At 40.9% G+C, this 15476-nt stretch overlaps 3 protein-coding genes across 5 annotated transcripts; 1 reads left to right on the top strand and 2 right to left on the bottom strand.

The window, feature by feature from the left end:
- Positions 1-334: 334 nt before the first annotated feature.
- Positions 335-8201, bottom strand: mvk (mevalonate kinase). Its single transcript, XM_034596702.1, has 10 exons — positions 7846-8201; positions 7358-7505; positions 6614-6758; positions 4826-4981; positions 3845-3948; positions 3637-3682; positions 3401-3491; positions 2850-2969; positions 2005-2158; positions 335-1067 (listed from the first exon to the last, which is right to left on the bottom strand). Exons 1-10 carry the CDS (start codon positions 7921-7923, stop codon positions 916-918), a joined length of 1194 nt encoding a protein of 397 aa, XP_034452593.1. The 5' UTR covers positions 7924-8201; the 3' UTR covers positions 335-915.
- Positions 8202-8364: 163 nt separating this feature from the next.
- On the top strand, positions 8365-10404 carry mmab (metabolism of cobalamin associated B). Of its 2 annotated transcripts, none has more exons than XM_034596163.1 (9): positions 8365-8535; positions 9045-9118; positions 9216-9309; positions 9400-9457; positions 9552-9624; positions 9729-9826; positions 9916-9980; positions 10071-10130; positions 10217-10404. In XM_034596163.1, the coding sequence occupies exons 1-9, from the start codon at positions 8432-8434 to the stop codon at positions 10299-10301; spliced, it is 711 nt and encodes a 236-aa protein (XP_034452054.1). In that variant the 5' UTR covers positions 8365-8431; the 3' UTR covers positions 10302-10404. The 2 variants fall into 2 exon arrangements, with proteins under 2 accessions (XP_034452054.1, XP_034452055.1); XM_034596164.1 differs by having other exon boundaries at positions 8367-8535; positions 9060-9118.
- A 115-nt stretch (positions 10405-10519) lies between these two features.
- aldh3b2 (aldehyde dehydrogenase 3 family, member B2) lies at positions 10520-14465 on the bottom strand. 2 transcript variants are annotated; one of them, XM_034596162.1, is made up of 10 exons: positions 14365-14465; positions 13479-13674; positions 13289-13399; positions 12887-13007; positions 12720-12805; positions 11981-12062; positions 11502-11891; positions 11242-11408; positions 11057-11156; positions 10520-10970 (listed from the first exon to the last, which is right to left on the bottom strand). In XM_034596162.1, exons 1-10 carry the CDS (start codon positions 14415-14417, stop codon positions 10771-10773), a joined length of 1506 nt encoding a protein of 501 aa, XP_034452053.1. In that variant the 5' UTR covers positions 14418-14465; the 3' UTR covers positions 10520-10770. The 2 variants fall into 2 exon arrangements, with proteins under 2 accessions (XP_034452053.1, XP_034452052.1); XM_034596161.1 differs by lacking the exon at positions 14365-14465 and adding an exon at positions 13753-13814.
- Positions 14466-15476: the final 1011 nt, after the last annotated feature.

Here is a 15476-nt window from a genome sequence, read left to right as displayed (position 1 = left end):
TCTATTAGCACAACACAGCCACTTACTCTTCAACTGTAGAATTGAACAGCGCATAAAACCACGGAACGTTTCTTCGGCTAATATTTCAACATTTATGTTAAATGTAGAGTATAAATTAAGAGCAATGGATGTATATACAGCAGTGTGTAAAAGTCATGTTTGAAGGGGTCTTATTAATGATAATTCATTACATGTATTATGCCGCCCTCAGTATGAATAATACTCTGAATGTATTGGGGGCTTTACCATTTCCTTTGTAGAACTGTGAAGATTTAAGAACTAAACAATCGTCACTGGTTTTTTTGTTGAGCCCCCCCCAAAAAAAACATTGCCAAACTTTTTCTCCAGTTTTATTTTTTGTAAAATAAATCCTAAATAATTATAAATGAGAACTTTCATTTATTATAGCTGTTACCCAACAACACTGTGTAATAATGTCAGAAGTAATTCATGGCTGACGGTCATCTAATCCATTAAAATAAGTTGGCCCTGCTGCATTAACATTTGGAGGAAAATAAAAATTAATCCTGCCAGAGCTTCACTTACATATTAATTAAATTCATCACAGCCTCTTACCAGGAATCATTTCATAAAAAGCATTTGTGCAACTATAACGCCATCTAGTGGCCAAAGAGCTAAGTACACAAACGTGTACCCCTGAGCTCGTTGACAATTGAACGCTCCATAAAGATGCTTCATCGAAAAAAACACCACACACACAGTTCATTTGCAGTTAGATTGTAAACTTAAGACAACATTATAAAATCTATATTGTAATTAATAAATATGATTAACAGCTTTTTCCAGCTCTGCTCAGTGTGAAATGTCTCTCGAATGATTAGTTCAGCTCCAGGTCCTGAGGTAACGACAACAAACACACATGTGTCCTCCCGTTCATCCACGACCAGCTGGGTGTCAGTACTGGTTCAACACCTCCAGAACTTCGTCCTTAACGGACAAAGGAGAGTGCTGCTGGACACCCGGCCCGCCAATACTGGTTTCCCAGCAGTCAAAGCCGCAGTCTCTTAAGTCCTGCACTGTGCCCTGGACCACAGCCGAGTCCGTCTCTACAAAATAAACAGGCATTAGGAAGATGGGCTGCAGTTACACATCAAAACATCTATTACAGAGGGAAAGGTGCTGCAGAATGTTTAAGACTGAAATCAATTATGTTACAGAGGTGCTTTCAAGGACAGGGCACAAGGGTGTGAGGAGCCAACCTGTAACCTCTCCATCAATGAAAACTAATCTCTTTGATCATAAAGTCCATTAATGTTAAATAATGAGGATTCTGCAGCACTTCAGCTCAACAGGGAGGATACAGCTGCACAGCAACACTCATAATAACCACACATGCAATTGAAATTTTCAAAATTCAGATTCAGAGTTTAACAAAATAATAAAATTAAATAACTTAGTGTTTGCTTCTTTAACTCAAAGAGTCTTATTATAGAGACTAAAAACATCACAAAAGACAGAGATTACTCATTTGAGAAAAGCAGCAATTCACATGCAGGGGAAAACACCTGCTAAGAAAACAAATAGAGAGCTTTTGGAAATCTATTTGGAGGATTTCAAACGTGTTAAAATTCAGCCTCCTACAGGCTGCAGGCATAAACAAAGATTCATCTCGCAACTTCTTGATTTGTTTGTTTTGTCAAAGGGGGGGGGGAATGATACAAAGTTTCCTCATAACTGCACAGTAGTACCCACACAGCCAAAGCCCCTTCTCATCATTTGCTGCCACTCAAGTAGTATTTGATGAAAACAGAACATTTGTTGCCAACAGGAATCTGAATCAAACTTCCCTCAGAAGATTTAATTCACTTGAGGCAAAATGCAATTGTAGCATGGCCTTGACTAAGTGATTGATTTTAATTGTGTGCATAATTTAAACTGATAATTGACGAAGAAAACAGACAGACACCAACCCTTGACTTTATTTTTATACATTTTAAAATGCCGTGTCATGACACACACAGCACAACCGTTGTGCCACAGTACCTGGTCTCAGCAGTGTGATGCCACAGCCTCCTCCCCCCGCACCGGTCAACTTGCTGTGGAGCCCTCTGGTCAGCGTGACCCGGCACAGCGTGTCCAGGTCAGGATGTCCCACCCCCATCGCATTCAGATGGTGCTGGTTGATGTCGATTAGGTCCTAGAAATGATATAAATTACCTTTTGTAATCATCTCCACCAAGGAGGTTGTGTTTTCACCCCCCTCTGTTTGTGAGTCAGCAGGAACACACAAAAACAACTGAACAGATATTCACCGAACTTGGTGAAAGGATGTTGTGTGGGTGAGGGCAGAGCACATTAAACTTTGGTGTGGATTCGGTTCATGAGGCGGATCCAGGATTTATTTTTTCACTTTCTTGAACATTGCAAGATGGGGCATTTTCCAACACTTTCACTGTTTTCCAAGGGAAAAATTTATGGATCTTGAAGACAAAAAACAGGCTCATAAAGGGAACGGATTTCTATGAGTGTGTGAAATTTGGTGTAGCTTGGTTGAATTTAAGGGGACTGTTGGGCCTTGGTGGAGGTGTGTGCTCCACTGAGTGGCATAGTTCTTATTATTATGTTGGGATATAAGAACGGGACATGGAACCATTCAATTTTGGCAGATCCAAAATTTGTTACGTCTTTAATCTGTTATTTGAATCCAACTAAAAATCCAGATAAAGTGAATTTAATATTTGTTTCATAAGGGGACTGTTGGGCCACAGGAGGACATTGTTGTACAGATATGAATATGCGCTCTATAAACAACAATTACATTTCACCATCTCCATATATTTCAAATGTAATGTGCTTTACATAATGTATTGAATACATAATATTTGTACCTCTAGAATATTGTAGTGCTCGCCTGTGATTGGCTCAGACGTCATGTCTGCGAGGACTTTCTCACAAGTGGAGGAAATGGCATCAACTGAGTCGAGCACAGGGTTCATGACAGAGGGGAACTACAGGAGGGAAACAAAAAGAGGTGAAATCAGCATCTTCAACACCACAGCAGGTTTCCTTGAAGCCATTACTGCAGGTCACAAGCAAAACAACTTTATGTTCCTTTATAAAATCCGAACAGCTTTGTGATGGACACACTCTGTACAAACACAGATTGTTAAAAGTTTTTATTCTCAGTTGCGCTGTTGCCTGATCACAACACTGCCACAACACCGTCCAGGCCCTTCACTGACTGAGGCAGAGAACTGCACACCTGCTGGTGTCACCAAGGCAACAGCACACGGGGGTGCTGGCTAAGAGTTTAATTTCAATATTTTATGAAGGCACTCAACACCAGACTCTGGAGTATCTGCCATGCAAAAGCACCGCCTATTATATTAATTACAGCGCCGACATGTAACACACGGGGGAGGGAGAAACCATTTAGTACCTTGTTAATTTTGTCCTTCACCCCGGCAACAAGTACCTTGGTGCTACGTGGTACTTTTGTGTTAGTGAGGAGGATTCTTAATAACGGCACCCTGGAAATAAAGCAGACGGATCACAGAGTTCACACATTATGCACATGCACTTATTTTACCAAGACTATATTTGTTTTCTGTGAGCGAAGAAAAAAAATATTATAATTTTATTAATTCATTCAGTAATGTTAATAAATGTCAGTACCTGCTCAGCGGCATTATCTTTCCAGCCAAGAATCTCAGCATGCCTCCTACGTAAAAGGGAACTCAAAATCATTAAACAGATAACGATCAGGCGATAATGAAAGGTGGAGGTACGATACTCCGATGATTCCATTAAAGAGAGCCCAGTGTCCACGGAGACATAGGGAGGTGGAACACCACATTTACTGCCAGAAGATTTCAGGCCTCACCCCATGTTCCTACAGCGTTGTCCACTCCTGAAGGATTACCATGGATGATGGTTTCCCCTTGGAAAGCCCAGCTGTTGATCAGCTCCAGATCCTCCTGGCGCCACCTGTAAACGTTTTTAAATGAATAGAAGAACGTTAAAGCCCAACAGACTCTCTGACCCAAACTCTAATACCAGTTTATCTCCACACCAGACACTGGTGTAAGGGCAGGACATACCGATGAATGTTCAGTTAATGGTTATACAAATGTTTGTGATGAAGCAATTTCATTCTACACAAGATCAGAGGATTTTCAGCATGACAATATCCAACTGGCAATACATCTGAATCTTAATGTGTATATTTGATTTTCAAAGAGAAAGACTAAGATTATGTTTTTGTCATTAAATATTCAATTGCAATTTGACCTAAGATAAACCTAGATGGCAACGATAACAAGAAATGATCTGAAATGTTACAAATTGCGTGGTACAAATGCCATCAACATATATAATCTAATTTGAAAAGATAATTACAGTACAGATCACAAAATAAAAGAATCTTTGTATCAAATCTGATATTTGATTTACTGGGTTTTCTTTTTATCTTCATTTTTCTTCGTTCTTTTTAGATTTTGTGTGGGTTTGTTACATAAATATGTTTGTTTTTTTTAAACAAAAAAACAACCTGGTTAGATAAAGAACAAATATACATCATACTTGACACATTCATCAAAAACATGACAGGTAATGTAAGCAACAAAGTATTTATTGACCCACAACCCTGTATAGATTTGTATTCTTGAGATTTATAATCTGATTTAAAGTCTTAAACACCTGATAAACTTAAAGCCAAAGAAGTTCTGTGCCGACTGTGATTTGATTCACTTGTTTTTCACAGCATGTCCATTAGGCCTCATTATTCTGTGTACATACAACTGTCCCTGCTGACTGTAAACGTGGCTTCAAAGCTGGATGTGGGGTTTTTTGCATTATCTTTTACCTGGCAGTGTGATCCCACTCTTTGAGCGGACTGGGAATGGCTCCACTTGCACAGAGCAGAGCTGCAGCTAAACACACTGTGAAGGCAGCACTCGACCCCAGTCCAGCTCCAGTCGGCAGCTCCGACCACACAGACACCGTCAGGCTGGGCAGCTCGCTGCGAGAGATAAACATGATAGAATTGAGCTTCTATGAAATACTGCATATATGACTACAGATGATTTTTCCAGTGACAGAATAAAAGCATTTACTGCACAGGCCATAGAAACTTGTGAACCCCCCCTCGAAAAAAATTTCGCAATTGAGAATTTCTCTTAAGAATTTAAACTAGTTATTACTCAATTACAATCACTTCTGGTGCCTTTTTCCAAACAAAATCTTGAGTTAAATAAATAACTAACTTATTATATCACCTTGACACTATTCACATTAAGTGCTACAGTAACCCTATAGACAACCCTTACATAACTGTACAGTACAGCAATCCATACACTACTATATATGCAAGAGAAGCTTGCTTGAGACTGCTGTCGATGTCTGTCAGGCAAGCTGCTTTTGGGCAGACAGGAGAATACTCTAAACTAATTGTCTGGCTCTTCTCTCAAGGGAAAAACACATCCAGACTTGTTAAAGGCTGCAGTGTGGCCCAGTGCCAGACTCTCATTAGTGGCCATACTGTCAGAACCCATCACCTCTCTCAGACACGCCAGCACCGTGTCAGTTCTGATTAAACCTCCCAACAACCTGCAGCTCTAATGTTCCTGAGCATCTTCCTTGTTTGCAGCTGCCGCAGCCGCTAGAGCTAACATCCGGCCTTCCTGTCTGTCTCTCTTTACTAACTTCATTTCACAGTAGAGGGATTTTCTTACAGCTTCTTTCTTAAATAGGTCCTCACCAAGAAGGAGAACATTATTGCAGATACAGCATTTTCAATTGACATGTAAAGAGTTAAGAGATGGAAACTACACTGGAACAGTGCATGAGAGCAGTGAGGCAGAAACAGCACTGTAATAAAACTTAAAGACATGTGACCTTTGTTGTGTTGTGCTAATGTTGTTTACATTGTTTATAATGTTGCTCACAGCACTTAGTTGACACAAAAGCAAGAAGATATATTATTGTTTTACTTTAAAGTGCAGAGCACAAAATGTAATAAAACCCACTATGATCCACTGCAGTTCACTTCACAGTGCACCGTCTCTACACAAAGAATAACCTGCTGCAGTCTTAACAGCTTTGAACCTGCTGCAGAGTGGTACAGCTGCAGCTTTGGTCTTTTTCACAGCTGTATTTTCTACATTTTTATGATTCGTTTTAAATTAAACACTTGACAAATGATCAATAAAAAACATTATCCTCCAGAGGGCATGAATTAATAACAGAAACTTTATTCAGCTTCTGTGCATGTGTGACAACAAATGTAAGCTTTTCTACATTTCAGTTATTATTTTGTGCATATTCAATATTTAGCAAGAAACATATCCATGTGACAAACATGTAATACTTGACACCTCAAATTCTCTGACACACACATTATGATTATCCATTAAAAAAAGCATTGCTATTGCTTTCCATTGCCTGTAGGTGTATAACATTAATATGTCTATATCTGCTCTTTTGAAACTGCTGACACTGCATCTGCATTGAGATATTTGCTGGGTTTTGTCTCTGGTTCTCCTTTTGTACAAAAAGTCTGTAATGTGTAATTGTGATTTTTGGAGCCATTGTACTAACAAGCTGTAGAAACTAAACCAAACAAATGCTTAGAAGAACTGTACTACTGTCTCACCCTGATCCAAACACTGAGAGGTAGATGTAGAGGAAGGCTATGGTGGCCATGTTGCAAGTATCCAGTTTTCCATTAGTAACACCGACAAATTCCCGTAGTCGCCTCACAAGCTCAGGATTCAGACATTTCAGCTCCTCCCTCTTAGCTGTTATTAATGACAAGACACAGCAAACATCAGAGTTGTACAATATCACAACACTACACACTTTGATATGTAGATTTATTGAATACATGTTAATGTTGCAGGTGCAGCCTGTTGAGTTGTGATCACTCTATTAATTAAAAAAAGCAATTATTAATTTCACAATTAACCCTATAACACAATTAACTCACTAAACGATTACTCTAAAGTTAGTGAAAGCTGTATCAGTCGTAAGTATTACACAAGACACTCAATTTATTGTCTAGAGACGGGTGGACAAGACGGAAGAGAAGAGAGAGAGAGAGAGACCCTTTGGGTCCATTCATGATCAAGTGATCACGTCTGCAGTAAAGGTTAGGAAAGTCTAGTTTAATTAGCTGAGGATAGATAATAAATAGTTGATAAATCAACCTGGGCGCTCTCACAGCTCCTTATACTGCACTGAGCAACAAGGTGATAAAACAGTTTTGTAGTTAAATGATCTGATGAGCAAATAAAACTGAAGCACTGTCTCAACATGGAAGTTTATCTGCATGTATGTAACTAAGGGAAATGTGATTATAACAAATTACAGAGTGTGTAGGTGCAGCATCATTTCTTACCACAGGAATAAGGTTTAAGCTGCTGCAGCTCAGAGACGTCCCAGCAGAGGAATGTGTCAATATTTGGGAGATTGATGCAAACTTTGCCAGAAGCGGTGGCCTTCAGCCGCAAAAATGTTCTCAGGTTCAAACTAACAGCGAGAGCCACCTGTGGAGGAGCAAAAGCACACAGGTCAGGGGGTGCAAAGTTCGGCCTTCTTAAAAATACACTCTTTTAAAATCGACCTGTTTTCTCTAAGGTATAGCAGGATTTGGGGGTTAGGGCAATATGATGTTTTGCAAACAGTCCCACAAATATATATGCAAAATATAAGGCACATCAGTTTGGGGGGTGATCAGGAACATTGCCCTGCAAGCCCTCACTTCTACAAATAGAGAAGTGGGATTGTTTCTGTTGACATATAGACTGACAAACTTAAAGTCATCACTCATAAACTCATAAACTCCCAACCATCACAGTTAGAGCCACTCTCATCCTCGCGTGTTACCTTCCCGTGCACGACTGCGTGCTCTCCGTGCAGGATCGCCTTCCCGGGAGCGGACACGAAGCAGTCACTGACCTGCATCTCTGTGGCAAGAAACCTGAAGGAGAAACAAGGAATCCCAAAACGTGCCCGGAGCTCAATGTGTCACTGGCAGTGGTGTTATTATTAGCTAGCTTAGCCACCCTTAGCTACTGCTAATCCTCTGAAGCAGCAACCGGCAGTCGACAGCTCGGCCCCTCAGCTCCGAGCTTTACCTCAATGAATGTAAAGAGTTTAGAGACGCATTTAACAATCTGACAACACGGAGAGGCTGAGGGAAGAGGGAGAGACGTGACAATACCATGATGAAAACCCATCTGACACACCAGAGGAAAGAGACAGAGGTTTGGTCTGTAGCATCCAATCAGCAGCGGCTACTCCTCAAACCTATATACTTCTAGCCAATCAGCGTCCAGTACTCTCCCACCACCCGGTGAGTTGACCAACCGTGCGATGAAAAGGAAACGCCCACAAGCTACGGGCTTCACGGAGGGACAAAAGCCATCACCCATGATCGTTCACCCTTAGCTGTTAGCAGTTAGTTCGAACTATGGCTTCGTTTATCATCAAACCTGCTCACCTCCGCTGTGTTGTCCGGACAGGAAGACTCCTGGCCGAGCACCGGACCAGCAGAACACCGTGTTCACACAGGAGGTAGTTTTACATCCCGGCTCTTTGTCCAAATGCTTGTGCGAAGTGTTGAAGCCTCTGATGTAACTGTCTGTGATGTAGCTAAGTGCTGGCTAGCTGCTACACAAGGACACACATGTATGTAAACATCAGATCCTCGTGTAGAAGTCTCAGTGGCTGAGGACACTATCTAAATGTACTTGTCATCATTAAGAAAAATAAAACAGTAATTTATAATTTGTATATTTTCAACTGCTATATAATTGTAGCAGATGATATAACCTACACAGTTTGTATATACTATTATACAGATTGTTTACAGTAGATCATTAAGATTTGCACCATTCTAGCACAAAGAGCATGATTCTTTATATCGAGCCGGGGTACTGGGTGTAACTGGAGGTGAGAAGACCCAATGAAACATAGATATATACACTGTCATGATCCTGTGCAGCTGTTAAATCGTTTGATATACATCAAATACATGTGGAATATTATTTTATCTCTGTCCCTCTATTTAATCATCATACCGGCCTTTTCCCAAACAGTTATTCCACTGAAGGAGACACGAAGATACCCAAAATATACACCAAAACTGGAGACAAAGGTTTGCTTTCAAATGTATTACGACAAAATAAAATACAGAGTATTGTGCCGTTATAGTAAATAGTTCTTTAAAGAGTTGACCTCTTCTTGCTGTAAAGGTTTCTCAAGCACATTTACTGGAGAGAGGAGGCCAAAGGAAGATGATATTTTTCAAGCCTTAGGAAATACAGATGAGCTGTCATCAGCTATAGGGTAAATTTTCACCTTTTCAAATGTCACATGTGATTTTAGAACCTGTTGTTTGCATCACTTGAGTTTACTGTACTGAATTGTGCATTACAGCCTGGCCAGAGAATTTTGCCTTGACAAAGGCCACACGTTCACATATCAACTGGACAAGGTTTGATTTTCATGTTGTATTTATTTTATTTCTTCAGTGCTGAAATTTTACATTTTGAGAAATAATAGTAGAATGTTTTCCCCTCTAATTGCAGATACAGTGCATTTTACAAGACGTGGGCTCAAATATCGCCACCCCACGATCATCTGCAAGAGAAAGTCACACAAGTATGCACATGTGGGCCAATCTAATCCAGGAAAAACTATAATTTCATTGTGTCTTCTGTCCTCATAATTTGCAATTTTTTTCTTTCCTATTGTGTTTTCGATAGAGAAAACACAATTTACTGCTCAGCCAATTACAGACCTGGAAACCTGGATTGATGACTTTACAAAAGAACTCCCTCCACTGACCAACTTCATTTTACCTGTAAGCTCACTTGTGCATCTGTTTTACATGTAATTATTTTGAATCCAGATTTTCCTGTTGTGCCAACACTCATGCTTTCCATTTCACAGTCTGGAGGCAAGAGCAGCGCAGCTTTGCACATGGCTCGGACGGTCTGTCGGCGAGCAGAGCGAAGGTCAGTTTCAGGTGTAATGTCATCTTGAATGACTTGAATTATTCTTTTTTTTAATTTTCTGCCTCTGACAGCTCTGTGTTCTTGTTGTAGCGTCTCTCCAATTGTGCGCTCAGGCGAGGCAGATCCAGATGTAGCCAAGTTTTTGAACAGGTCAGTCAACTTGTGCTTTAAAATCAATATGACAACATGGTTCCTCCACCACACAATTAATAAAATGTCCCAACATTTTCTCTCAGATTGAGCGACTACCTGTTCACCGTGGCCAGATATGCAGCCATGAAAGAAGGCAGTGAGGAGACAATCTACAAAAGACCCGAATGACCAGTGTCACATGAGGATGAAGGGAAAGATGTTTTTTTTGGATGGTTGATGCAGACACTTTGTATTTACTTTTGTAAATATGTTAATAAATATGCTCAAGGTATCAAATAGTTTGTCTTATTTGAATGCAAATTATTTTAACTGGACATAAGAACTTAGGTCATAATAAAATTCAACAGTGGGAAAATATTAAACCATTCAGCCAATACAAAATTACCGGTTTTCTTGGTATTTAATTTCACAAAGTTAACATTTACTCAGATATGTGCTTTTAGTTGATGTACAGTTATTGCAGTTCTCCAGAGAATAATTAAATAATTTAGACACCTTTTCTTGTCGGTTGCAATTGTCATTCCACACCGAGATCAAACTACAATGCAGATTCTTCTCATTCTTTTTCATACAGTAACCTAGAGGGCACTTGCTTGTCTTTCAACATGGTTACGTGTCACCGCCCTCCCACACACAGTCACAGGATCTGGCACCAGCCCTGGCTCTTCTGGGACAAGGTGCTGGCCCATGTCATTAGAGACAGATTGCGGTCCTCATAGGGTGGATAACGCAGATAGGTGACACACTCAAACCGGGTGCTTCGGAGCAGGCATGATTTCCTGTGGGAGAAGGTATCAAAGCTGTAGCGGCCATGGCAGGATCCCATTCCACTGGCACCTGTCAACATTTTTTTTTTTTATTAGAGTGGATAGATTGCAGGGCAACATTATCCAGCAATTCAATATGTGATGCAACAGACTCACCTACTCCACCAAAAGGCAGAGCCACCATCAGACTCTGCAGGACACTGTCATTGGAGCAAAAGCTTCCACTGGAAGTCTCACTCATTAGCCTCGAAATAACCTGCATCGCCAGGAAGGTCAGCACAAGGTCAGAATGCATGCTGGCCATTCAATGCAGTGCTTTAGTTTTAATTGTTGCCATGTACCTCAGTGTTGTCGGAATATGCATACACACAGAGGGGTTTATCTTGCTTATTAATGAAGGTTATTGCCTCATCCACATCGTTTACAGCCAGAACAGGGAGAACTGGACCAAAAACATCCTGTTGCATGATGGAGTCGGATTCCGCCACCTCTGTCAAAATTGTCGGGGCTTCAGGCGGAACAAAGAAATTGCGATTGTACAACAGGCTCAGATACATTGCACGTATTTATTTTGAGGAATTAAATTTAAGAGGATTCCTACCAATATATTTCTCTGCTTCTATCACCTGCCCACCCACAGCCACCTTGCCCGACCTCCACAGCACGTCTCTTGTACGGTTAAAGATCTCCAGATTGACCATGCGGCCAAAGCTGCGGGACTCTTGGGGATCACTACCGTAGAATTGCATCAGGCAGCACTTCAGGGCCTGCACCAGCCGCGCTTGGACATCTGCGTGGCACAGGATGTAGTCCGGAGCCACAAGGCTCTGTCCAGCATTGTGAAAACGTGCCCAAGCAACACGCTGTGCCGTGGTGGCGATGTCACAGTGTTGGTCCACATAACACGGATTCTTGCCTCCCAAAATCAGGGTGACAGGGGTGAGAGTGCGAGCTGCAGCCTGAGCTATTCTGCTCCCCTCCTCTTTGTTTCCTATAGGGATTAAAAACCATCATTTACACTTTGAGAATAATTCATAAAATGTGCATGAAATTTTAATTTGTAGGTCATTTCCTGTTTACCTGTAAAGAAGACATGATCAAATTTAAGTTCCACAACTTCAGGCAAGTCGTTTGTGCCTGCAAGAATCACATGGAAGCATTCCTTGAGGAAACAAGAATTTTAGATCAGATCATTACTCTTTAACTGGAGTATTGTAGCACATCTGCTAAATGATAATGTGTGAGTCAGCAGTTCAGTCAGTTTTGGATAGAGGGAAATCATAAATAATGATAAAATACATTTTATTTAAATATTACTTGTCAAGCTTGAGCATAACGGACCTTGTTGAAAACCCCTGTTGAAGCACACACACATTTGGAACATGACAGCATATACATCAAACAGCACTGAGCCCATAAATAAATGAATAGGTGTACAAATAGAAAAAAAACTACACATCCAACCTCTATAAATCTCATCAGAAAAATCTGTAAACAAATCCCCCCTTTGTAAATCACACAGTCCAATCTTGAGATATATTAAAATTAGTCAGTAAGCCACGTTGTTGTGGGCCACAGTGAGAGAGAAGGGTTTTATTCTGACTGCGTCCACCAAAGTTGGTAGTTCTTGGTATATCTGACCTCATTATCTGTAATGGGTGGATAACAATACAAAACATCATAATCCATCATTTTATCTACCAAGTACTGACTCAAGACTCAGCATTAGATTAGAAAACGCAAACGGTATTCTTTGAGATATAAAAACTTTACTGTAACTTTAGCTGCCCATCCTCACAGCTCAATTGAATTTACTCACATTGTCTAAGTAAAAAGGGAAGAGGCGATGGAGGAGCTCTGATGTGTGAGTGGTGCACTCAGACGGACTGATGACTGCACAGTTTCCTGCACAAATGGATGGAGATGATCAGTCGCTGTCAGACCTTCTGCTTGTGTGAAGAAAAAAACGGACTTTAAGAACTGCACCTGCTGCGATGGCCCCGACCAGCGGCACCAGACACATCTGGACAGGACTGCACCAGGTCCCAACGATGACCACCACCCCCAGCGGCTCACTGACCACCAGACACTCGTCCAGCGTGGTGAACTAAACCAATCACACAAACTCGACATGAGGTGGAAACAGAACCTGGCAGAGTTCCAATGCACAGAGAGGAAAAGACAGCAGCCCACTTTATTCTTACAAAAAGGTCAAAGCAACTTAGTTTTTAATCTGCTTTGTTGAGCTCAGCACAGTACAGTTCTTTGTTGAGGGGAGACGGAATGTTCTCTCGAAAAAAGGTTGTGCAAGCCGTGAATAATCCCAATAATATAATGAAAATGGTTTTGGAAAGAAAATGTGTTTTTTACTAAACAGAAAAGTCTCACCAGGTTTCTCTCCACGTGCTGCGGCTGCATCCACTTCTTCAGGTTGTTGATGGCGTGAAGTGCCTCATTCTTGACGAGCATCAGTTCTGACACAACCGTCTCAAACCGTGGCTGGTTAAAAACGCCAATGTATTACTTTTTGGAGCATTATATCGACACTTAACAGGGGACTGCTTCCTCCTCCTCTCACCTTATGAAGGTCCCTTCCAAGAGCATCCACAAAGTCACACTCATGCTCCTCCAGCATCTGCACCACAGCCTCCAGCTGGGCCAGTCTGAAGCTCTCGTTGAGGCTGCGTCCGGCTTGAAAAGCGACTCTGGCGCGTCTCAGCAGAGCCACACACTCCAGAGGGTACGTCTTTAAACACGGCTCCCCGAGCCTGGTCCTGGAACAGCAGCCGAATAATAAGTTTTAATACTACAGAGCAATTAAACACTTTGGATAATCCATGTCATCACAGTACCTTCTGCATGTTAACCGTCCATTCCTCTGACAAGCATTGCACGCCCTCGCTTTCCCACTCATGCTTATTCCTGTCAATATTTCTCCACTGCTGGTCTTTGTGAATGTGTTTACTTTGCATTTAAGCCTCCCACTGGCAGGGGGGATAGTGGAAATCCTGACTTGAGCCAATCAGCTGATGCACATTACTTTGTATGAACCCAAGAAAGTTGGAGTCTGATCTTAGCCCAACCCCATAGATTTCTTGCAGAGGATAATGGAGTTGTGTACGATGCATTGTGCAGAGGACATTATTAGGACTTTGACATATATTGTGTGTATGGGCTCATGTATACGGCAATCAAGTTTTCTTTTGGATCTTAATTCGACCTCAATAATCTCATTATATGAGACGGATTCATATTATTGGAGGGAGACGGATATATGACAATTTTAAAATCTTTAAATCTTTTAAAGAGGCAGATGCTCAGTGTAAAAAGTTTGAGAATATTGTCTAAACTCATATTTATCTTATATTGAGCTCAGTTTAAAACGCACATTCACACACACACAAACAAACTTGCTTGCTTGTTTTCTAAATTGACATGATCCCATAAAAAATCCCTGGTCCTACCTGCGCAGAACCTTAAACCACCTGGCAGGAGAAGGGCTGGGCGGGCTGCTCATGGTGCTTTATTCCGCAGCTTCAGGTTGACACAGCTCAGACTGTTGTTGTGGAAATCCTCACGACGCCGCTCACCTTGAGGACTCTCGCACGGTGCAGGGACCGAGCACAATGGAGAATACGACTCAGGAGTAAAATTCCTGATTGGGAAAGGTGCACACTAAAGTCAGTTCTATAGCTTTGAACAAAGCCAAAGCAAGTTATTTATTTTTTGATTTATTTCTTGTTAGAGCACATGGTCTACTTCAAAAAGGTTAGAAAATGTTTTTTCAACAAATTGTCATATTTATTGTTAGTATTGTTGGTGAGTGACAGAACAGGGGCTCTTCAGGGGCCAATCAGATTTCAGCTGGGACCAGTACCCCCCTGTCCCCACCCCTGGATTCGCCCCTGACCCTCCCACACTCAATTTTTAGGTTGAATAAAGGGAATTTTCAGAGAAAGAAAGAAACACCAATTATGTGTAAATGATTTAAAGAAATGATTTATATAATACTGTTGTACATGATTTAACATTACAGGGGGAAAAAAGTATTTTACACATGGACAAATACATGGAAATCTCTTTTACAGCAACACACTCCATACAGTGCAGCCAGATTCAAAGACACTGAAAAAGAGATAACTTTCACAGGCAGGGTGTGGACATTTCAGGATCATTTATTTTTTTTGTACTAAAAATGTTGGATGACCAAAAATCTGCTTCAGCAGTCCACACTGGTACAATTTAAGCATAGCCTACTCTTGACATCATTTAAAACAGATGAGCGATCTCATCAGACGAGACACACGAGCTTGTGAGGTATCTTTCATCTTTTCTACAAAACACCACACTCAGTGTTGTTGTGAATCCATTCATAGTGTTTCCACTTTTTTTTGCTTGAACAGATTAAAATGAGGAAAGCTGACGTAAGATCCTCCCGACTCAGTCAGATTGAAAAATAGCTTAATCGCATAAGTAGACTGAATTTTCTTTTAAATAGAACCAGTTTTTATATATGAAATGGTTGTAATTATCTTTTTTATAATATTGTTTTGTTAGTGGCCTTAATCTTACTTGT

Source organism: Hippoglossus hippoglossus, chromosome 9, assembly GCF_009819705.1.
Source record: "Hippoglossus hippoglossus isolate fHipHip1 chromosome 9, fHipHip1.pri, whole genome shotgun sequence".
Classification (NCBI taxonomy): domain Eukaryota; kingdom Metazoa; phylum Chordata; class Actinopteri; order Pleuronectiformes; family Pleuronectidae; genus Hippoglossus; species Hippoglossus hippoglossus.
Note: the sequence above shows the minus strand (reverse complement) of the source record. Positions and strands in the feature narration are given on the sequence as shown.

Excerpts from the sequence above, each read along its gene's own strand:
- mvk (XM_034596702.1), bottom strand. The coding sequence starts at position 7,923 with ATGCAGGTCAGTGACTGCTTCGTGTCCGCTCCCGGGAAGGCGATCCTG. Across the intron at positions 3,683-3,844 it reads CAACGCTGTAGGAACATGGG|GAGGCATGCTGAGATTCTTG; the intron begins GTGAGGCCTGAA and ends CCTTTTACGTAG. Across the intron at positions 3,492-3,636 it reads AAGATAATGCCGCTGAGCAG|GGTGCCGTTATTAAGAATCC; the intron begins GTACTGACATTT and ends CTTTATTTCCAG.
- mmab (XM_034596163.1), top strand. The coding sequence starts at position 8,432 with ATGGCTTCGTTTATCATCAAACCTGCTCACCTCCGCTGTGTTGTCCGG. Across the intron at positions 9,119-9,215 it reads CACCAAAACTGGAGACAAAG|GTTTCTCAAGCACATTTACT; the intron begins GTTTGCTTTCAA and ends CTTGCTGTAAAG. Across the intron at positions 9,827-9,915 it reads TGACCAACTTCATTTTACCT|TCTGGAGGCAAGAGCAGCGC; the intron begins GTAAGCTCACTT and ends TCCATTTCACAG.
- aldh3b2 (XM_034596161.1), bottom strand. The coding sequence starts at position 13,814 with ATGAGTGGGAAAGCGAGGGCGTGCAATGCTTGTCAGAGGAATGGACGG. Across the intron at positions 12,063-12,719 it reads TCCCTTTTTACTTAGACAAT|GAATGCTTCCATGTGATTCT; the intron begins GTGAGTAAATTC and ends TGTTTCCTCAAG. Across the intron at positions 10,971-11,056 it reads TCTGCCTTTTGGTGGAGTAG|GTGCCAGTGGAATGGGATCC; the intron begins GTGAGTCTGTTG and ends AAATGTTGACAG.